General features: G+C 30.5%; 1 protein-coding gene across 3 annotated transcripts in view; it reads left to right on the top strand.

Moving 5' to 3' along the window:
• LOC143253121 (uncharacterized) overlaps positions 1–25,155 on the top strand; it is a 66,954-nt gene that overhangs the window by 20,740 nt on the left and 21,059 nt on the right. For all 3 annotated transcript variants that reach the window (XM_076506428.1, XM_076506429.1, XM_076506430.1), the window contains exons 5-13: positions 3,265–3,377; positions 4,922–5,288; positions 5,836–5,903; positions 7,607–7,776; positions 8,462–8,531; positions 9,248–9,376; positions 10,716–10,859; positions 16,568–16,609; positions 17,174–19,202. In XM_076506428.1, the coding sequence (XP_076362543.1) occupies positions 3,265–3,377; positions 4,922–5,288; positions 5,836–5,903; positions 7,607–7,776; positions 8,462–8,531; positions 9,248–9,376; positions 10,716–10,859; positions 16,568–16,609; positions 17,174–19,202 (3,132 nt within the window). The remainder of the gene's footprint in view (positions 1–3,264; positions 3,378–4,921; positions 5,289–5,835; positions 5,904–7,606; positions 7,777–8,461; positions 8,532–9,247; positions 9,377–10,715; positions 10,860–16,567; positions 16,610–17,173; positions 19,203–25,155) is intronic.

Genomic DNA, 25,155 nt, shown 5'->3' with positions numbered 1-25,155 from the left:
AGTAAGGGTATATGAGGGACTGTTTCAAAAAAATTGAAAAAGTTGGATGGGGGCACCATGCATGATTCAGTACATAAGTCATATTTCAGCAAATTGAAAAGATATAATGGTTTCATTTTATATTGCAGCTTCAGAACATTAGTAATTTCAGTTACTCATTTCTATGAAACTATAGACTTTGTATTTTGACATCACAAACATCTAATTTCAAATAGTGCTGTAGTCAACATATCACATGACTCATTAAAATCTATATTTAAATGTGTTCTTTTAATATTTATTAACAGGTATATAATATTGAAATTTGAATTATAATCTACAATTTGGTTCTAGAATTATTGGCATAAAACCATATTATAGCAGTTCAATAAAAATTTGAATGCAAGTCAAGAAACATGATGACATGGCCCTTGAACCCTGACCCATTGCAAGAAGGTTAACTTCATACTTTTTCTGATGCTGATACACATACATTGTTGTATAAAATATTTCTGTTTGTTCTGTTTATGTTCTTGTATACGTTATGATGTAGAACACTTACGTATTAGTTTAAAAGTTAATTTTTTGCTGAGTTATTATTTTGTACATATAAGATGTATTGGTTTTGTACTTCAGTTAGTAATGCATATATGATTTTTAGAAGGTATATTGTTTTTCTGTTGCTGATACATATGTAATGTAGAAGACACACAAAGTAATAGTATTTTTTGTCGTTATTGGTACATAAATGTTTAATGGTGTACAACAAATTTCTCAACATTTTCAATATCAGAGAATAGCTTGCTGCTCCTTAAACTGTTACAGACCATTGAAATGCAAGTACAAAGAAAAACTGTGATTTATGTATAACTGTTTTGTTATTTTGTGTGTGTATGTGTTTTGTGAAATCTTATGGTCTGGTAAGGTAGTTGTGACAGTAGATCTTTGTGCCTGTAGATAAGTGGTTGAGAAATAATGGTGTAGAAGACATACTCATTTGTTTTCATAGTTATCAGTGCCCCTGATAAGGGGCATACTAGCATAAGTATTGACCAGAAATCAGTCATTTGTAGCCTTAAAAATGTTTTGAGAAGTTGTTTTAATCTATGGAAAAAGGAGTATGGCTCCTGTCATTTTAATAACAGAACAATAATTAACTATCTTTATGTGGGCTTGGTCAGTATGACCAAACACATGACTTTTTTGTACTTGTATAAAGTTTATATGGATTTCATACATTTGATATAGTGTGCATGTCTTCAGAAGATTTGCCAGTCTTATAGTAAACGTTTTATATATATAGCCTGTCACATACAAAAAAAAACTGTATTTTTAGTGAAATGTTTTTAATAGGCTAAAAAAGATTTATCTTTTATTACGTCAAGTATTTGTTTTGAACAGTCCATGTGCAAAGTGATTTTTAAGTTGAAGTTAAAAATAGTTTATTTCATATCAAAAGTCTTATTTTCATTTATGTAATATCTAAAGCTTCTTCAAATATTTCAGGTATTTGTTTTCAGTAAAACTTGATATTTTATCTGTTATCTTCTCTATAACTGTATATAATGTTCAATTTGACTGACCTTGTGATCGCTCAAAAAAAAATCAAAATAAATATAAATTATCATCCTTTTCTTTCCAGAATGACTTCATATATAGTGTGAAACTACATTCATTTATCCTCAATAGCTTTACACTGATAATATTATACATCTATTTATAATTAAATGTTATTGTTTTATTGCTGTTTGAACCATGTCTAACTACTACTATTTATGCCATTATAAGTTGTAAATTACTTGGGGAATGTACAGCTCATGTTACACTATCGAATTTACATCACCCATGAGCTGCTCGTGGGTTTATCTTGTAAAATATCCTTATGTTATTATTTATTTTTTCTAATCTAACCTTAACTAACCTAAAAAATCTGTTTTTTCATGTTATTTACTTCTATATTAATAAATAAAGAATAAACTTGAAAAAAAATGCTTACCCATGTATTATTTTTCTTGTTGTTGATCGTTAATGACACTTAACCCTACTTTTTTATACTAATGGAAGGTAGTGCATAAACAATTTTCTTTTGTTTAAATAATGCACCAAAAAACATAAACTAATAACATGCAGAAAGAGACAATTTCCTCTAACAATCATAATTTTTCAGTATTTTTAACTGTGTAAAATGTGCCATAAGAACTTCAAGCTAACTGTTGTGATTTGCATGGGAAACAAAGTTGAAATTGAGGCTTATCTATTTAGAACATAATGTAATACCACACATCATTTGATAGAGGAAAACTTTGACTTACTCCTGGTTGTAGGTAATGTAATTAAATGTAAGAGAGAACTATTAACATTTTCTTAGAGTGGATGTGGCAGGAAGGGTCTGATTTTCTATTAGACAGCTCTGTAACCAAACAAAATTTTGAAGGCTATAAAAGTTGTGGTTTATCTGAGAAGTAATGATTTTATAGTGATTCATTACTTTTGTAGTTTCTTGGAGGAGGGTGAAATAGAGTTGGGAAAATACCTAGAAATAGTGTCAAGTGAGGATTTTCTTTTGATATGGCCTTTTAAAATCAAGAACTTTAAACTTGTACACTATTAAAATATTGATTATTAGCAAAAATATTATGCTCTAGCAATTGGTATGACAGAGACAAAAAGTACTTTAATAATAATAAAATTTTCAATGTAAGTCATTAAAACCTTGTACCATGTGCAGTAAAGGGTACCTGTGGCAAGAGGGTTAATGGGTATATTCTTGTAGCTTTTTACAGTTTTTTGCAAGATCTGTGGAGTTTATACAGTAGATCTTTAAAAATAAATACTCTCTAACCACCAGGAGTTTCTGTAAGCACACTTGTGAATTATCCAATTTTGTGTAAAAAAATAAAGAATGTTGTAGTATCATTATTTGTGTTTATTATGACTACAGCTGATGATTTCATTTACTTTGTTAATCCTCCACCAAATTTCATCTTTTGGAATAATAAAATAATTCAGTAAAAGTTAAATTACTTTTTATCACAAAATTTTGCTGCTGTACTGTAAATACTTAAAATTACTCTCATTGACAGGATTCTGGAAGAAAAAAATTATTTGGAGCAATGCTTATGATGATGTTTAAGTTAATGTTTTGGTTTTAGTCTTTTCTTGTTGCTTATACACTTGAATGATTTAGAAGACACGTGAAGTAATGTTATAGTATTTTTTGTTGGTGGTGGTGATGAATACATGTAATAAATTGGTTTTATTGCAGTTCAAGTTCTTTTATTTTAGAAGCATAAGTACAAAGAATTGCTGGAAAGAGAAGGAAAAAGAAGGCGTAGAATTAAAGATGGAGACCATGTACCCAAGAAAAGAGGAAGAAAGCCACTTGACAAGTCTCTTAGGTAAAAATATAAATATGGTTTATTTTCCCTCTTTATACAAGTAGCTTAATTTTTTATAAATTATTTCTGCAAACAACCACCTAAAACTCCCAGATTAAAATATATTGTACGTGAATAGTACTTTAAAATTCTGATATAAGAGTCTTTCCTTCTTGAAAAATATTTTATTCTTTTAACCATTTCAATTTTATAATTTAAATGAGAGGCATAATCTGCCTTTTTGTTTATTCTTATGAAAATCAGCTGTAAAGCTAAATAAAATTAATTCTAAGAGAAATTGCAATTGTCATATAAGCATTCCTAGTGAAGAAAAAATGTTTCTTCTTTCTTTTATTGTCCACATGTTTACTGTGTATTATTTGCTAAAATTTCTACAGTTGAAAAATCTTGCAGTTTTAGACAAAAAAAATATTTTGTACCCTTTACCTCTGTAAGTTGCATTTAATTTGCATAGGTAAAATAACTAATAATTCTAAGAACAAACAAAATATAATTTATTATTACACTGAAAGCAGACAAACTTCTTTTTTTATGGTTCAGTAAACCTATTTGTAGATGTATTTTTCTTTGTGTTCAATTTGATGTGTTTATGCATAAACATGTATGTTTTGTTCATCTGTTTTAGTTGAAGCACAAAGTGATATGGAAGTGTACTAAATAGCTAATGGTTATGCATAATTATGTATACAAATACTTTTATATATTGTTTTAAAATAATATGTTTAGTTAAAATTAACAGTAACATTAAGAATACTGGTATTTAACTTGTTGAGAAATATTATATATGTGAAAAGTATTGAGGAATAATAAACACATAAAAAAATAATTTTTATATTAAAAATAATTTGTTTGTTTTTGAATTTCGCACAAAGCTGCTCAAGGGCTATCTGTGCTAGCCGTCCCTAATTTTGCAGTGTAAGACTAGAGGAAAGGCAGCTAGTCATCACCGCCAACTCTTGGGCTACTCTTTTACCAACAAATAGTGGGATTGACCGTCACATTATAACGCCCCCATGGCTGAAAGGGCGAGCATGTTTGGTGCAACGGGGATACGAACCCGCGAACCTCGGATTACGAGTTGCACGCCTTAGCGTGCTTGGCCATGCCGGATCAATTAAAAAGAAAACAGGAGTACATGAATTGAAGTTTGAAAATGCTATTACTTGGGATAATGCTGCTAATTTGTTTACATATGTAGATTTCATAACTTAGGCAACAACTGTCCATTAAAATTTCCTTTTGAGACAGTTTTATATAACTTGCTTAGCTATAACTAACTTCATAGTAAGTCTAAGATTTCTATAAACAAGTTAAATTTATAAGTATTTATTTGTATATTTTTCATACTAAATGTCATTTCTCATCAATTCTACTGCACTGAAGTTTTATAAGTAAAGTGTATGAACTGGCAATATAACATTAGTTTAGGATCAAATGTAATTTAAATTTCTTGAGAAAAATTGAGTGAAAGTGTAAAGGAACATTATCTTTTGTTTTTCTTTTATCTGTTGTAATTGGTATTTTATTTGTACATTGTGATTTAGTGCCTTAGGAAGACCAAAGAAGAAGACTCAACCAACAGTTGCCACTTTACTTCAACAACACAAAGCACAGCTTCAGCAGCAGCAAGAACTGATTGTCAGGGAACATGGAACATCCTTGAGTTACTCACCCTCTTCTGTTGATAATGTAGAAGGAGGTGTGCCCAAAGATAATGCAAAAATAAAGGATGCAATTGAGTCTGTGATCAAAGCAGCTGGAGAGGAAATAATTAGTAATGGAAACATAGGTCTCACAACAGCAAGTAGTGACAGTGAAGATGTACGACAAGCTGTTGATTCTATGGGAGCTCCAAAGCTTCCAGAAAACTTGCCAGCTGAACTGGATGATCTGTTGACCAAAATTAAACAGGTAACTTTTTTTTCTTTTTTTTTCCTAAATAAAACTAAAGTTGGAGCTCTTAAGGTGTAATGAATAAGTTGTGTAAAACTAATAAAATACTGTTTGTTTGTTATTGTCATGGAAGAAAAGATTAAACCTTGCATTTGTTTTTTATTAAAAGAATAATTTATAACATTTGTAGTAAACTAAATATCAGGTTTCTTTTTGAACCAATATTGCTGAAATTAGTAATCAGAGATTAATCTGATTACTCTAAAAAGAAGTGCTTTTCTTTCAGAAAGGAAAGTCTAAAATTTACATTTGTAATACACCTGAAGATTTAGAATATTTTATTTGGTTTATTACTAAAATATTAGTTTATTTCTGATATGAAAAAAATTTAAACAGAAGCTCTCTTTTTTTTATTTTCTTTCTATGTGTTTTCTACTGATTAGTTTTAACATACCTGTTTATAGCAATTGACAGAATCTCAGTTTGGGAGAGTTTAACATACATCTGTTATTCTTTTTTTAATATCTGTATGTGATAAGATTCATTGTAATTTTCTTCTCTATAGGCTGCGTACACATCTGAGGAAGGAAAGTGCAAGTTTTTCTCTAATGATGTAAACACAATGCTTTTAAAGTAAGTTCATCATTAATATATATGAAACCTAAATATTGTATACTGACTGGTAAACTTAGAGGTACAGGGAAATTTCTTCAGAAACATTTCTCTAACTAATTTGGATTAAAACGTGGAACAAAGAGCATGAATCAACAGAAAAAAAAAGATATTGTATAACAGTAGAAAATTTATTTTGAAAATGTCAGCTTAGGTGAAGTAGTTAATAATGACAGATAATGGACTATCAGAATTATAGGTTTATGTTAAAACCACAGGATTACAATGCTGTTTAACTATAGGCTTAAAACAAAGGGCAAATCCTCATATAGATTTCAGATTGGAAACTGAAGAATTCAGTATTGGTGAACTGTAAGGCCAATTTAGGTTCCAATTTTTTTGGCCAGAATATTTGTAAAAAATAAGTTATATGAAGTACTTTTATTGACATTATCACCAAGTTATTTTTCAGATAAGCTACCTAGAAAGTAATGTTGCTATTTGAATTGGTTTTAGCTACTTGGTGTACCTTGTTTATGTACTTGTTACAAGAATGCAACTTTTATTATTGGTTAATATATTTTTATTCTTTTGCGATTAATGAACTTTCTGTATATCCAAACTTTAAAAAAGAAATGTAATTTATGCATAAATTCTTGTATATTTTCACTTTAACCTAACACCCATTATGTGAAAATGAATGGTGAATGTACACCTGCTTTACTGACCAGAAATAACTGTCTTAAGATGAATTTGTGTGAAACGTATAGTAAAGGGCCACAATTAATTTTTTAAAAAAGTTGAAATGGTATAATGTATATTCTGTTACATTAATTTTGATCATGTAGTGAAATATTTCACTGAAGATAAGTAATATTTATTGAAATATTTATTACACATACATTTTTATGGTGTTTAACTTGTACATAAATAAATTTACTGTTGAAATACTGATTGTTTTGTCGAAATGTAAAACTTTACAATTGATTATGAATTAAAGGTTTGCAATACAGATACCCAATCTCAAATCCAGAATAGTTGGTATCCAAACTATGCCAGAGTTTGGAATTTTCAAGTTCAGGGGTTGCTTGTACTGGCATGTGCAAATGATATAAATAAAGTGTGAAATATATATATGTTATATATGTTTACTTGCCCTTTGGACATTTTTGCAATGAACATAGGAATAAATATTCAACCCAACACAGAGGAAGGGCAGGTTTGAATTGAGATCACATGCATTCATTGACTCACCATGCCCTCATGCCAGTAATTAATCTACAGTTAAACCTAAAATAAAATTTTATCTACTTATTTGTATTTATATATTTTACAATAATATTAAGTGAAGTTTTCAGTAATTTAAGTTGGAAGCAATGCATCAGTAACCAGAAAAAGTTTGGGTATAAAAAATTTCTAATTTATTAGTTAGTGCAATGTTTACCAAAACAAATAGTTTCTGGAATATTGCAGTTTTGAATCACTCAATTTCAGATCATCTACCTGTAGTATATACAAACCAATATGTGTAAAATTTCATATTTGTGAGGTAACTTGCAGTTTAAGTTGAAATAATAAGCACTATTTCATCTCTGAAAAACAATTAGTTTAGTCATTTGATTAAGAGATAAATATTCTTTCATTAATATTTTCTAGCATTTATTTCTTGCTTTGAATAAATTGAATATATACTTTTCACAGTCATTACATTTTGCTTTTTACAGGATTGAGCTGAAATCCAGAGAGCTATCATGTAGCCAGCGCTCAATGATTTACACCCACCTAGCTTTCCACCTACCATGTACAAAAGAGACCATCCTGAAAAGAGCAAAGAAACTCCGTTTAGACCAAGAGGATGAAAAACTTAGAGAACCCTTACAGTGTCTGAAAGATGGTAACATGTACCATGATTTGAAATGTGCTTTATATTGAGGGAGAGTCAGTTTTTGATGTAATTTTATTCAAAGATGCATGTGTGTAAAGTATCAATGTATGTTTCTCAAAGTCAGTCTCTGAGAAGATGCAACAGTGATGTGTGGACATTATATTTCTGTCTGAGAGTTTCAGTTGTCTTTCTATTTTGATGTATATATGTTTTCATCTTGTTTGTCAAAATTATCTTTTAAATCAGACTACTATTAATTAATATGCTAATCAAAAACAAAATAAATATGAATATAATACTTCAGTTATATCACTTGCTAAAATATTTATCTAATGTACAGTGATTTTAACATCAAGAGAATTGACACTGATTTAAATTTTTAAAATAAATATGTGAGTTAGTTTAAACAAGGTACTTGGTTAATATTACATTTTTAAATTCAGCATTGTGAAAAGTATTTTATGTGTTATTTTCTGAAAAACTTAACTTTGTCCTTTCTGATATTTATGCAAATATATCATCTCCTTAAGGTTTCTCAAAAATATTCAGAACTAGTACAAAGATGTTTCTATACTGTTATTAGTGTGTAAAAAGAATTAAACTAAATGAAATAAACCTGAAATAGATGAAAAATCACCTCTCACGTATTTCAGGTTTAGTTCATCTTTGTACAGTTTATTTGTATATTTTATAGCAATTTCAGAAGTAATCCCATTGATGGAACAGAAATATGCAGAAGCTTGTCAGAAGGCATCATTAGAAGTGTGAGTGTTTCTAGTGATTATTAAAAAACATCCAAGTTTGTGTTTTAAATTTAATAATTGGACACAACAACATTTCATAGAATTCTTGTTATTATTAAAACTCAATTTATAGACTAAAAAATGGAATTATATTTATAGCTATAAAAATATTCTGGACATTTCTTTTTACCAAAGTCACACAGTAAATAAAGCAACATGTTTTTTCTGTTCTTAATTTAGACATCTAGTTTGTTCTAAGCTACTAAGAGAAAAACTGTTGTTTTGCTTCTCTTTAAAATGATTTAAATTGTTTACTAAAAGTTAATGCTATACTTATGAGGAGTATTGTCAGAATTTAGAAGCTTTATTTATTACTACTTGCAGAATAAAACTTGTTTTATCTATGCACATATTTATATCTCCTGTTCACATAATTTGATTTGTTGGTTACACCAGGTGTTGAATTGCTGTGAATTTTAATACTCTGTAGCTAAAACCTCAAATTAACTATATCAGAAAATTCTTCCATTTTCAGAAAACTCAAGACAAGTTTGTAATATAAAACATGATTACAAAGTGAATGAATACAATAATTATAAAGCTATTGAATACATTCATGGGTCCTATTCAGTTTCACATTGTCACAAGTTTAGATTTTTTACACACACACACACAGACACGTGTGTGTGTGTACTCTGGATGTGTTATAATCTCATTCTTTGATTTTTTTTTTTAAGGAGTAAAGGCAATGATAAGGATTTAACAGACTTACAAGCTACTGGATCAGAAGAAGATAGTGATGAAGGAGAATACACACAGATTTCAAATCTACCTAGAAGGAAATTTGAATGGAATAACCACTTAAGGTAAGTATATTAATGTTACTCTAACAATACTTGGAACATAGAGTGCAATAACCATCTTAGCACTCTAATCAGGAGTTGAGTTTTTTTAACATGATTTCTCTACCTTAACCATAGGTAAAATAGTGTTTTTGAGCAGCAAGACAAGTAACGAGAAATCCTGGTTGTTTCTTGGATATATTGCATATATGATTGGAAATTCTAAAAACTGCTGCAACCAAGTATACAATCCAAATGATGATAAACTTACCTTAGTCTGAAATTATGATCGGTCAAAAAAGAGACAGATTGAAAGTAGCTGCAACAGTTCCGAATACAAATTGATTTATTTCTTCTTTTTCTTTCTCTCTTGTTGTTATTTTTTACTTCATTCTTGTTAAAGGTGGGAAAGTTAGTTCTTAATCTTTTGATCTGGTGGAACACTTATGTTTTTTGTTTGTTTGTTTTTTAAATGCTAATGCAACATATTTGGGTTTGACAGATAAATTTGTCTCATTAAAAGCTCTCAAAAAAGTCCATTATGATGGCATCTGCAGTGGTTGCACAGGTTTTAAATAAAATGTAATTGAACTTTGCACATTCAGATAATTGAGGGAATAATGGTTATATGCTGAAGAGAAGCAAAATTCTAGTCATGGTCAGCATGGCTTGAAGCTAGCTGATAAGTTCTGGTCTGAGAAGCATGGAACTTCAGCAAAGAAAATGAAGAATGGTGTGGTAGACATCAGTTACACAACAAACAGTACTATCATTAACTATAAGGTTTCTGCTGACAGTATAGCCAGTCATAACTCAGTCAAGTTTTGTCTAATTTGTAAATTGTAGTTATCATATTGCATTTTATACTACAGCATGTAACAAGTTGTATCAAAGTCAGAAAAATAGCAGATTTTTTTACATCCAGTCTTTCCCACTAAGTTGCATCTAATTCAGGGAGAAGTCCTGTGTTAATAATGTTGTGATGTTAAATGCTTTTACCATAATTTAACTCGTGCTGTTTTTTAACATGTACATCAGAATGGTTTGTATGGTTATTCTAATTTGAGAACTAAGAAAGCAGAATTTCAACTATCAAATGCTTGAAATTAGATATTGGTGATGTAATCTTCTAATGATAAAAAACTAGTTGTACGTAATGAACAACTATATAAATAATGATTTAAAACTAACACATGATACAATTTAATATTATAGGAGCCCTTCAGACAACAAAAAAGGCATACGTAAACTACAGATTATTGAAAATCATTTACGCTGAAATTCAAGTATGTGTAGGAAACTTGCACGTGATTGTATTTGGGCAAAGTGCTATTTGTATTGGAAAATTATTTCATTATAATAGGAAACTCCTATGTGAAGTGGTGACTATCAAACTTAAATGTTATGAAGTAAAGAAAACCAGAACTCAATCAGCAGAAGAGTACTTGATGGATTTTCTCAGCTCAGAAGTGAAGGCTTTATGGCCAGATGGCTGGATACAAACAAGGTAGGGGTGTTCTGATTAAAAACAAAAAACTGGTATTAAAGCATGGTAATATGATTTACGAAAACTTGTATCTGTTTTGTAGATATGTTTAAATCATATGTACAGCAATATTTGAATTAAAATATTTGATTTATTGAAAAAAACATAATTGACACCACAAGTACGTACTGAAACTTGTAACGCATAGAAGTTTTTATGATGTTTTTAACTGTATCACTGAAAACTGGGTTGGTACAAAACCAAAACTTGAAAAAACAGAAGCTAAATTTTTGGAACTTGAAATACCGGGTACTGAAGATGCAACTTGTTGTTATGGTTATCTTCCACCTGCTTTTAGCATTTCAACATTAGCACAGCTTACCCATATTCTATACTTTTAGCATCATAAAGAGGAGACTTTATTTAAGGTAACTGTTTCTTTGGTTGATATGATGGTTTTTCTTAAAAACTAAAAAAAAATGCACAGAAGAGGTCAATGAAAGACCTGGTGACAAGATCAGTATTGTCTGTGATGACGAGAAACCCACTTGAAATAAAAAAGTATTCTCAAAACAACTGGTATGAGTATTAAAACTTTAATTAAAATAAAGTGCAGAACATGTAAAAAGTGCAAAACATTGTTCAGTACTTTATTTTAATTAAATTTTTAATACCTGTAACAGCCATCTTGAGAATATAAAAACAGTATTGTGTATTTTCACTGCAAAGTTAACTGTTTTTTATAAGTATTGTAGATATATATATATAACATCATATGACTTTTAGCTTAAATTTATTTGAAATTTAAATGTAATTATTCTCAAAGGTGTATAAAAATTTGTTCTTACCAAATTTATTATTGACAAAGAACTAGAAAGTATAGTTAAAATATGTAACCAACCAGGTTCAACTCTTAAGATCCTTTTTCTTTCTTTTTTGGATAAGCCAACAAAAATGTGTCACTAAACACAGTTTAGAAGCAAATATAAATTGAAGTTTAACTTGATCCAAACCCAATGAGCTCTAACTTGCTAAACTCATTGCACATTATATTATATAACAGGTACCATAGAATTATAATCAATAAAATGTGACTACAAAAATTTCAGTAATACTAAAGCCAATAACCTAATAAAGTCCCAATGTCTGCAAGTGAATACTTAGTATTTTCCTTTTCTTCTATGATTGATGGGTTTTTCTGCTTAAGCTACCCATCTAAGACTGGTTGATCCAACAGAATTTCCAAAGGTCAGTGTGGAAGGAATTAGGTATGCTGAGCCATATGTTTATTTGTGCAAACATAATTAACAGTAATAAGGGTATTGAATGTTCATCAAAATTCACTTTTATTTTTTGTCTAAAACTAGATTATTTAACAGAAGGTACAGGGGAGAATAGTTATGTTGGAGTATGTGTTGGTTTATGCAAGCTCACTAACTCTGTCACTATGGGCTCAGTCAGTGTGACCAACCTTTAAACTCTAAAGTAACCATCAGTGTTTCAATACTGTAACATGTCATATGTGTTCTAGATCATGAAATTTTGCAAGCTTTCAGTAAATATTAAGTTTTGTTGGTGGTGGTGGTATTTTTTGTTGTTTTTTTACCACACAAAAAACAGGATTTTTTAATTAAGTATTTTGGAGTTGGAATCTTGGCTACCCTGAGTGGAAAGCGATTTTCATGTTAAAGTTAAAAATACTTTTTTTCATCTAAAACTTGTTAAATTTCATTTACATAATCTCTAAAATTTAAATAATTATCTTTTTTTTGTGTGTTCATTTCATGGTAAAACTTTATCTGTTAGTTTCTCTACCCTAAACCTACATGCATTTAGTCAATTTTCCCAACACCCCATGTAACTACCATAAAAAAAATCTAAATACATTTTTTTCTTTTTTGGAGTGACTGCAAATTGTAATGAGGTAGTACAGTTGTTTATACTAAGCAACTTAAAACTTGTAACAGTATATATTTGATTATACTTCATTTTATTGCTTTGTTACTATTTGAATCATATCTAACTGATAATCTTACCACATATGTTGTCAGTAACTCAGCAAATGCATAGTTCACTTAAAATGTATATAATATTAAAACGTAAATTATTTTCTGTGTTTGATGTATTCTTTATTTGTGTACCATGCTAATAACATGGTTTAATTAAATGTTGAATGTAGTCCTTAAAGTTGTGACATGCACATTTTTGCCTAATTGTAGTGAGAGAGTTAAATTGAATGGTAAGAAACATCAAAGTCCACTTTAAGTGCTTATCCAGGAATAATTGAAGGTAGGAATTGAAAGAATTAGATTTGTACATCTGACCTGTTTGGAAATTCTCTTTCCAAGCTGATGAGCACATTTCAAATATCCAATGCATACCTGCATATTGAATTTCAAAATTTGAATAGAAATAATCATTCTAACTACTTAAACATTGTTTTAATAAAAAATATTAGGACTGATATTTAGTTATTTTGTAACATTTGTTTAACATAATTTGTGAACTAAAATATAAAAAATGTTCAAAAGTCTCACCTGTAAACAACATACTGATTTTTTTCTTCCCATTCAAAATTATAGGTTCATATTTACTAATAAACTTATTGCCCTTAAATAACCTAATTATAAGCATTTTGTTTCTATCTTTATTTTCATTCTCTTTATCTGAATTTTGTTAGTATAATCCCTTGTTTTCCACCCTTTTATGACCTCACAACAAGTGATTGAACAACTACTAATGACAGTCAACTGTCAAAATGATTAACAGTAAAAATTAAACATCATTGGATAAAGTATATACTATTTAACTTGATATAAATTGAATAAAATGATGTAAGAAGTAGGTTATGAGATGGGAAAGTAACAAGACTTAGTTGGTGCACAGAAGAACAATGAAATATTGTGAGAAGTTTAGAATGGCTAAGAACAAAACAGATCTGGACTTTTTTTTTATAGTTGCTTTAGTCCCCCACTGGTACAGAAGTCTACAGATTTACAATGATAAAATCAGGGGTTTGATTCCCTGGTTCATTCCTAGTTTGTTGAATATTACTGTTTATTGTGTTCAAACAATGCACACAAATAAAACAACTTATCTGTTGAAAATAATAAATAATGTACATTTATTAAGATATAACTTGGTTTTGACTAAGAGTATTGTTGTCAAAAACATTATTATTCTAATCTATCACCATTTTGAAAAGTCAAACTCTTAAGTTTCCATAAATTTTTTAAAGTTTTTCTGGTGGGTTTTCCATATATAGTCAAAAATGGTGGCTATTGCAGTCAGCAAAATAAAGTATTAAAATAAATATGTTAATAAATATCAATCAAGTTGAAGCCAATTGCATATATTAAAAGGAAATTTCCAAAATACTTTAAATGTTTTTTTCAAAACAGTCTCACAACAAAGTATTTGAAATTTTGCAACATAAAAATTATAGCAAAATTAAATCCACTTGTTTGAATTTTTTTAAGTTAAAACTAGATACCCTTTAATAAGTAATTTCACTTATCCCCACTTTTAGAAGGGAATAATCAAGGAATATCAGTGACACCTTACCCTAATCCAGAAATAGCTAACATACCACAGTCATATCTGTGTGATGTTCCACAGTTTCCTTTTCTTTTAGGTATTTCACTCAAATCTTATAGTAAGAAACCTAAGATAAATATCTCAAAAGCAAATTAGAAGGAATATCATTTATTATTATTTTTAGTTTTGTTTATTGCAAACTGGATTTTATTCTAAGGCATTTCCATTATGGAAATTAATGGCCTATATCTACATAATATCTTTATCAATTTAGTATTTTATGACATCTCTATTATGAGCTATTTATACCAATGAAATCTAAACTGAATATTGGTAGCTCTTTATAAAGCTGTAATAGTGAAAGGTTGAACCAATAAAGATACATTCTGGATATAGGACATTATCCACTTTTAGAGTACTTTTTTTTTGCATGTTTCTTATACATAAAACTGATGCAGTATACAAGCCTGTTTGATGAATAATATTTTTACTTTATTTTTCACTAAAGCAGTACTCATGAGTTGATATTAAAAGTATTTCAGTATGGTAGTTGTGTTTTCTTGTACAAAATTATGTAAACAATGCTGGATGAAAATGTGAGAATACCAGTAAGTTAACTGAAGGAATCCATTATGTTTTCATTCAGTAACTACTCTAGCCACTGCAGAGAAAGTTATTATGTTTTGTGAGTAGTAATTGCCATCTAAGGACAAAGGATTAAAATACTATCTGTTGTTAATATTTATGTTTGTGTTCTTTGAATTCCAAATATTTTGTTGTTATGGGTAACATCAGTAATTAGTCTACTTCTTTTAGTTGGGCAGGTGATTAGGGTGCTTGATTCTTAATTTGAGGGTCGCAGGTTCGAATCTGCATCACACCGAATATGCTCATTTTTTTATCTGTAGGGGAATTATAATGTGACAAGCAATGCAACTATTCGTTGCTAAAGGAGTAGCCCAAGCGTTGGGAGTGGGTGGTGATAACTAGCTGCCTTCTCTCTAGTCTTACACTGCTAAATTAGGGACGGCTAACACAGATAGCCCTCATGTAGCTTTTTTGTGAAGTTCAAAAACAAACTACTACTTTTAGTTACCAGTTTGCACACCAGAATTTAAAATACCACAGTTCTAGTCTATGTTTCCTGTTTCTAAAGAGACCAGTGCAATTTGAACGTACTTTTGTTCTTTATCCTTATTGTTTCATAAAATAAAAATTTATTTGTTTAGTGATTTTTAGTTAATGTCATAGTATTTGTAGAGATATTTCTGGATGCAGTAAGTATATAACTACCCTGACAGGAGTTTTTATAGAAGCATAATTGATGTGAACTGCAAACCAGTTATGTCTGGGTATCATTTGGATGTATTCCATATATATCCTCCCCCCTTTTGTTTCTAATGGATGTAATAGAGGTATGTGAATAGTAATTGTGCTGTTACCTTTTTATGGATAGGCTTGCCAAAATTTGCAAACATTGGGATATTTATAGTAGTAAAATTTGATAGTTTGTGATGGATTCACAAAGAGAAAAGGATATATTCATGATTTCTATTCATGTTAATTTGTGGATAGTAAGTGAATACTTGTTACATTTTTATGGATAAGCTTACCACCAAGGTTTGTAAACATGTGGGGTGTTTATAATGGTACAAATTTGTTCGTGTTTCAAAGCCGTAAAGAGAAGCTTGGAAAGATATAGGTGTGCCTTTGTTATTTGGCAGGAATAGTAGTTGATCAGATTATAAAAAATATTTTATCTGCTACACTGGTTTCCAGCAGTGTGCAGATAAGCTAATTTTAACTATGTATAAATTAATGGTTATAAAAAAAATGAATAATAATAATGTGTTAGTGTTTTGTTCTGTTAAGTTCAATGAACTGTGTTGAAATCAAATCATCAGACAAGGGTTTAATTTCAACACAGTTTATTAGACTTATTTTATTACAAATATAATACATGTTCAAAACTTAATATCCCCTTTTCAAAGTTTGGCACTTGCCAGGGTTTATGTGTCATCTAAATAGTTCAAACTTGTGTGTATTTTAAGATAACAAATTGGACAGTTTTCATTTTAAATATCTTTTGCTGAGCTCCTTCTTCCAGCTGTTACAGTTTTTGTTAGACATTTATTAATTACCTTCTTATGTATATATAAATTAAAACCAAAGCTATATTTTTACATTTTTAGGGTTCTTCTCAGAGAAAGTCGAGATGCTCATCATCATCTAATGTAAGTTAGCACTTGTTTTTCTGTACTGTATGATAGTTGTTCCACACTTTTTCCAACTAAGGATCAGCTAGTTCTCATCATTAAACTTCATGTATTTCTTCATACATTATTAACTTCTCTAAAGTACTTGTAATTTACCAAGTAAAATAGTATACAACAGTAGCTGTATTTAAAACTTGCATATGTTGGTACAACTGTCTTTTGGGTGTGGTGAAATCTCTCTGGGAATCACTGCTGTAGATTATAAACATTATTGCTTATTTACTTTTTACCAAATGAACTGTGCATGAGAAAGGGATCTATCTCACTGATATATTTATTTATATTATACTTGCGTAGTGCTAACACTCAAGTGTTGTTAAAAAAATTGTAATATTAGTGTACACAGCATTAAGAAATATTCCAATATTCTTTGAAAGAAAATATATATACTCACACACACAGTAAGGATGCAAAAAATACATTTAAGTAAGAAGTTGCACAACTTTTTTTCTGACATGGTACCTCCTATTTTTTAAAGTTTACAGGGCTGTTTACATGGTTGTATTTTATTTTTTCTCACAGAAATAGGCCAAGAAAGTCAGCAGCCAATTGTAGAAAAGTTGGAGTCCTATCCAGCACTAGTGTTTCACCTTCGAGTGTTGGAAAACAAACTGGTGTGACATCGTTAGGTCCCAGCAGCTCATCTCCACAGGATGGTCATGAACAGAATGTTAATACTACAAGATTGGACTTGTCTGAGCAAACCATTTCAAACTCGGTGGAAAGTGGAACAGAAAGTGAAATAGTTTCAGCCATCAGAAATACAGTGCCTGAAGTAAAGATTAAGTTATTGGATTTCTCTGAGCTTCCTTACCCTGTACAACATGAACTTAAAGCTACAGCTACCTCAAAAGATATCATTCCCACATGTGCAACTACCTCAGAGACTGCTGAAGAAGTTGAGGTTGGGTGTTCTAGGTCCATTAGTGCCAAATCATCTGAGCTATCCTCTATTAAACATGTAACTGAAGGAGAACCAGTTTCTTTATCAGTGAACAAAAAGGAATTGCAAAAGATAATACCTGATGCTTTATTAACCAGTCCACTTTCAGATAAGAGTATATCAAATGCTTTTACAGCAAAACCACATCCTTGTAACATTGAATCAGAAGTTACTGAAAAAAGTAAGACTCAAACTGTCATAAATGAATCTTCTCTCATGAAAAGTGAAAGTGTTGATCTTAAACCCTTAAATGATTCATTGTTAAATTCAGTAAATATAGTTGTAGAAAAATTACAAGACCAAGTTCTAAGTGCAAGTGAAAAATGCAAAGCTTCTTTTTCAACTTCATCAGTTTCAGGGAAGACTTTATCTCAGGTCTCATTGCCATCAAAAAATATCTTATCCTTGGTAACTTCAGAAAACACTGCCAAACCTGTTTCTCATGGTTCTTTAGCTTCTGATATGTTAGATCGTATAATTTGTGCCAGTTTGGGAAACTTTCCAAATTGTGGATCATCTGTTTTGGAAACTTCAGGATTGGTCCAGCCAATTAAGAGTGAGCCCTTTTCTCCTGGAAAGGTCATAAATACATCAGTGATCCAAAATCAAGGGAAAAACATAATTGCAAGACCTTTATCACAGCCAACAGAAGTTCATCAGTGTGCTTCATCATCACAGATGTCTGTACTTGGTAGCACTAATATAAGCATCTTGAAATCTTCTGTTAAAGCTGCTCTCCATCGCAGAGAACCTTCTCAGGAAACTAAGCTTATTTCAATTGGACCAGAACAGCAGAAAGTTGCAACATCTGTTTCTATTCTTTGTAATTCTAATATACAACAAAATGCCTCATCTGTGCCCTCATCCACTGGTGTTAATGTAGCAGCTAGTTCTGAATTTAGTACTGTTCCACCCATGATGCCATATCATCCTTATGGGTTTTTAGAGGCCTTTAAAAAATCCTTAGAAGGTAGGAATGTGAGGCAAGATAATAATATTTCTTTGTCATCTTCAAAGTCCCCAGAAAGTGTCAAGAAAGAAACAACACCCAGGACATCACGTTTGAGTAATTCTGGTGTTAGAAATAAGTCCACCCATTGCTTTAACAGCACACAGGGTGCTTCTCAAGCTCTCCAACAGCCATCTCTTACCCAGTTTACCTCACAAGATCTCATGTATCAACTAATTGACAGTGCTATCCAAGAAAGTTCTTTAAATGATAAAAAACCTAACCGAACATCAACAGGACTCCTTGAATCTCAAGTGCAGCAGCAGCCTTCCTCTCCAGAACAACCTTTGTCAACAGGACTCAATTTAGAAGGCATGAAAGGGTTTCCTATTCCAAAACAGCATCCAAGTTCTGGTCAGTCACAGATCTTGTCCAAGCCTCTCCCTTGTTCTTATTCATTACATCCTACAGCTTTAGCACAATCACGTGACCCAAGTTTTATAAGCCCTGCTCCCTCAAAGTCTCCATCTCCTCAGCGAGTGAAACCAGTACACAGCCCCAGTCCCAAAACTACAATGCCATTGCCAACCATGAACAATCCTTTCCCACCAAAAGTTTCACATTTTACTCAAGCTGAACCTCCTGCACCTTGGAATACAGTAAGTTGGCATTCTATAATGATGTTTGATGTCTTACTCTTTTAAAATAAATTTTGTAATTAGATTCTTGAAGATAGTAACTGATTTTTAGAATGTAAATAAACTTGTTCAATTTAATTTCAAACAATTTTTACCATGTAAGAACTGGCAGTCTTAATGTATTAGGTTGAGGAATAATTTGTGAGCGTTTTTAAATAATTTCATTCAAGCATTACATGCAAGACTGTACAATACTTCAATGCATGAACACATTACACCCAAAACATTTATTATGATACTTTATTTCATGTAATACCTAGGTATATAGCATGCATTGTTTTAAATGAAATTGCAAAAAATTAAATGCGAAAAGCAGATGGTGTCGAAAATGTTCGATTTTGTCCACTTGACATTTTATTTAATGAGCTGAAAATGAAAGCAAAAATTAAAGACATATGAAAATCAAACACACCATCTATTAGAGCAAAAAATTATCTACCAAATGACATGAAATATTTTGCGAAAGCGTTTCATTTATGAATATATTTTTTTAACTTGAAAAAACGCTCACGAATTATTCCTCAACCCAATATTTATCCAACAGAATATGACAAGTGACCTCCAAAAATACAAGTAATATGTTTTAAATTAATAGTCATGTGTAGTTGTATAACTTACCTTTAAGTAACAGTGAATTAAGGCTGAAATTTTTCTGTCTTAATAAACATTGAAGATAATGTACTGTGAGCCGTAAATTTTAGAGAAGTAAAATTATGTTATCCTTATATGGATTTATAGTAAAGACAAAGATACAAATAACTGCAGACAAAGTCACTACAATGAAAGTATATAATGTAGCACATTGTGCTATACAGGTTTTACAGGGCATATATGTTCTAATGTAAAGACAAAAACACTGTGTCTTGTTATATTGTAAAGTTTACATAGAGGCCTAGAATGATGTCTGAAAAAAATATATATGCACATCTGAATGTAGTAGTAAATATGTTTGTGTGATATTTTTTACACATACAACACATTTATGTTAACCTGAAGAAATATAGTACTACAGCTGTCCTTCCACATGTTAGATCTAGAAGCCTCTCATTGTTGTATATATCAGGCAATTATATGTTGTATTGATTCTCAACTGTGGTGTATCACACACACACACATGTAATATTCAAAATATAAACTTAAACAGTGAGTAACAAATATTTCATCTCTGTTTTTTACAGTTACATTCACCATTTTAATGTGATAATAATAAATGTACTACTAAACTCAGTCTTTGTAGCAAAAGACACTTTTATTAATTTCTCCTAAATGGTTCAGTCTTACCTATGTGGAGTACAGTTAACAGAGCTGGAGTTGTCTAACCTACTAAAATAATGCACTAATTATACAAGGAGACTTTATAATATTCACTCTAAATCATTTTATGTACAAGAGTAAAGTTTGTTTAGTGTTCCTACTAACTAAACGTAAATAAATTTATGTTAATCAGTTTTTCTGGTAAATTACATTGTAATGCATTTGTGAGATGTTTGAAGTATGCTATCTGAATTTATTTTATATGGAAGTGCTTGACATAACATGAATACATTCTCAGCTTTATTAGTTATTAGATGGAACACATTTGACTAACCTAAAGTGATGTGTAACTAATTTATACAATGTAAATACATGTTTAGGTTTTAGTTATTAGGTTGTACATGTCTGATTTGTGTATAAAATCATGTGTAACTTACTGACATGATGTGAACACATTCTGAGGTGTATGCCTGCAAGGATATATATGCCTGTGTACTTTATATGGTAGTTCATACACTAGAACATTGGCAAAATCCAGCCAAAGGGGAGGGATAAGTATGAAAAGGCTTTTGCTAATCAAGTACAATATTTCTATTATGTATTCTCAAGATGGCTAGTATGGGTGTTAAAACTTTAATTAAAATAAAGTACAGAACAATGTTTTGACCTTCTTAGGTCATCTTCAAGTTAACAAAGAGTTTAAAAGTACAGTATTACCTCTAAAGTTCAGCTTACCTTTGTTGATATCTCATAAATGGACCACAAAAAATGTCAATTTTTCTTCTTCATCAGCTGTAATTTGTAAATCACAGTGTGTCTGCCACAGCCTATACACCAAAACACTTCCTTGCTTTTTTTAGGATGTACCTTTCCATATCTAGAGCAACAAGTGATCCAAGATAGGTTAGTTACAGCCAAAAAATACTAATTACCGTCTCTAATTAGTAAGCCATTGTGTGTTATATGGAAGTGCTGTGCAAAAGTGTTAGAACAAAGTCAAAAATTAAATTGCAGGCTACTTTCAAAGAACAATGGAAGGTAAATTACCATTGAAACATTAAAATGTTATTAATCTTCATATTTAGTACACCAGAAACTCAGTGGAAGTGTTCAAGTTCAGCAAACAGTTAATATTTTACGAATCTTCCTTTTGCTTTAATAACTACAGATAGTCTTTCAGGCATTTTTGCAACATATTTAATCAAATTGTCCTTTGGTATTTTGCTCCAAATGTCTCTAATATACTCCCATAAAGTTTCTTTGGAAGTAACTATTAATTTGTCATGATTTTGATCTATCAAATCCCAGATCTGCTCAGTTGCATTGAGATGAGGGCTCTGTGGGGGACATTGCATGACTTGAATGACTTTAGCAGCTTCTTTCTTAGCTAAGTAATTTCTACATGAGTGTTTGGGGTCATTATCTTCTCTGTAGTAGAATCGTTAACCAACAATATGCAAACCACTGGGTATACTGTGACAGATCAGTATCTGATGGTACTTGATCACTGCACTAATCCATTATTCCATTAATTTTGCAAATATCTCCTGTTGCTTCAACAGAAAAATGCCCCCCAAATCATTACATTACCTCTCCTATGCTTCAAGGTAGGTGCTATGCATTGAGGTATCTTTCACCTTTCTTTCATCTGATATACAACCTATGCTTTCAACCAGATATTTCAAACTTTGACTTATCTGTCCATAACACTTTCCAGTCATTAGCAGTCCAATTTTTGTATTTTTCTCAGAAATTTCAGTTTTTTTACAATATTTGGAAATCGAGGTAAAGGTTTTTTTAACTGCCTTACGATCAGATACTTTATTCTCATCGAGTCTTCTTAATACTATAGACCTGGACACTTTTCTATCATTTGGTACATGGTAATTTACCTCATGCACAAGATCAGTAGAAGTCTTCCTTCTGTACTGAAGGCTGAATAAATGAAGATAATTATCATTAGTTCAGTTGTTCTGACTTTTTCATTCCTATTTTTCAATTTATTTGTCTTGGTCTCACGATCTAGGGTGAACACGATAGTGTTTGGGGAGCATTTTAAGTCTACAGTAATTTTTTGCAGAGTCAACCAGCATCACATTAATAATTTTAGGGACCTCTCTGCTCTAATTCTGTATGTTTTTTTTGGCCAGTGCATGACAACAGAACTTAATATATTGTGTTAAACACTGTTGTTATAAAGGTTTATTTGTGGAGTGCTATTAAATTGGTTTGTTCTAGCATATGTTGGTACCATATGCTAACTCATTGCTAGCTTTTTTCTGTATAGTCAAAACAGCGACAGTTATTTCAGACCCTAAGATCAGTATGTTCATTCAAGCAGAACCCTTACCATGGGTACAAGTATATGGGATTTCTAAAGAATGATAAGTATTCTCACCTTGATTTATTCACTTGTCAACAGGGAACAGTGAAGCATTATCATAGTGTGGATATTTACTTTCTGTAATGTCATGGAAGAATTAGCCCCATAAAATGAAAAGAATGAAAAATATTCTCTTGTCCTAATACTACTGCACAGGTAATCTAATATATACTTCTTATCACACCATTCAGTATCTTGATCGTGACTTATGATTCAAGACATAATGTATGTATATTATGGCTCCATACATAATATAATTGAATAAGTTGGTGAAATTGTGCATTCCACCAAGAAGCTAGAGCCCCACTGAATGTCAAGACTTCAATACATAACAAATGGAGAAACTACTAAGAATAAATTTTATTCCAAAATTGTAGGGATGGGGAAAAAAATTGAAAACTAGAGAACGTATGGAATGGGGGGAATTGCATTACCCATTCATGCATCTTGCCACCTAACATATATGCATCCACCCTTTCACTAGTTATTAATTAAGTGGTACAAGTTTGACTAGAGTAATATGTAACCATTTGAGGCAGTGTAGGTATGTGCTTAGTTTTATTAGTTATTAGGTGGCATAAGTTTGACTAGAGTGGCATATGAATAATTGAGGCAATAGGAATACATTAAGTTTATTAGTTTTTAGGAAGTACAAGTTTAACTGATCTAAAGTGATGTGTAAATGAAGTAAATAATAATAATAAAAATTAATGAAGAAGTATTATTAATAAAACAACCTAAACATTTGAAGTAAACACACCAACTGTTTATATCGTTTGATCTCTAAATCTTAAGATTTATGTTGAAAATTTCCATGTTTTCTTTAGTATAAATGATCAGTTCTTGTGTAAAAGTTATTTTCAAAATATTTCAATTTAGGCTGTCAGCAGCCTCCACGTAAGTCATTGTACATGTAAGTGGATTAGTAGAACATTTTATTAATTTATAATAGGGCATATGACTTTTTTTTTCTCCACTATTTGCATAATTTGCTGACTGACCTTTCACATCTAGCTGGACCTTAATATCTATTTAATTTTGGAGATTTACAAATGCTTTAGACACATATTGTTAGTTGGGCTAGCATTATTATTTACCCCATAAAACTGTGTTATTGTACTGCTTTGCTGTAGCTTAAATCTGTTTTATTTTCTTACATAATATGTATATTCTTGTCAAACTAAAATGCTCTTAAAATACAGATTAAAAGAACAATTGTTTAACCAAATTTCAGAACTTCAAAGTGCATTAATTAAGCTTAAATGCTATTAGTATACTCCTGTAGGCTGAATAAGTTTCAAATGTTAAAAGTTTTGTGATGTTTCAGACACATTTCACCTTGTCTAAGGACTAATATTTTGGCAGACTTGCCAACATTAAATTTTGAAAAATAATAAGCCCCATTAGAACAAAGGAAAGAGTAGCAAAAAATAAAAATGGTGTTGCTATTAATTATATTTTATTTTAATACTTACTGATTATAGTGTAATACTGATTAAGAGTCTTGTAAGTAGCACTTTTGGTATTCTTTAGGCATTCATCTGTAAATCGTTAACTAAACTTCTGCTCACTATAAACCTTTCTTTTTTAGAATTATTGGGGATGAAGAAGAACCATGTTTTTCCACTATTTTCCTTTCAGAAACATAACCATAGTACAACATGTTAATGCTTCTGAGAGGAAAATAGTTGGAAAACATAATTCTTCTATGTCCACAATGACTCCAACAAAAAAATGGAGTCATTGTGGACATAGAAGAATTATGTTTTCCAACTATTTTCCTCTCAGAAGCATTAACATGTTGTACTATGGTTATGTTTCTGAAAGGAAAATAGTGGAAAAACATGGTTCTTCTTCATCCCCAATAATTCTAAAAAAGAAAGGTTTATAGTGAGCAGAAGTTTAGTTAACGATTTACAGATGAATGCCTAAAGAATACCAAAAGTGCTACTTACAAGACTCTTAATCAGTATTACACTATAATCAGTAAGTATTAAAATAAAATATAATTAATAGCAACACCATTTTTATTTTTTGCTACTCTTTCCTTTGTTCTAATGGGGCTTATTATTTACCAAGTTACCAAGACAAGGTTGGTAACTTTCACACTTAAGGCCTGTATTAAATTCAGTTGTGAAAGTTATTGGGTACTAAGAAGAACCATGTTTTTCATCTCAGAAAATGATCAGTGCACATTACAAGCTGATTGCTTCCACACTTTTTTTAACAGACTATTTAAAACATTGATAAGATTGAGATGCAAAGCAAAGAGAAGTG

Source organism: Tachypleus tridentatus, chromosome 6 (genome assembly GCF_004210375.1).
Source record: "Tachypleus tridentatus isolate NWPU-2018 chromosome 6, ASM421037v1, whole genome shotgun sequence".
Taxonomy (NCBI): Eukaryota; Metazoa; Arthropoda; class Merostomata; order Xiphosura; family Limulidae; genus Tachypleus; species Tachypleus tridentatus.
This window is presented reverse-complemented; position numbering and strand designations above follow the sequence as displayed.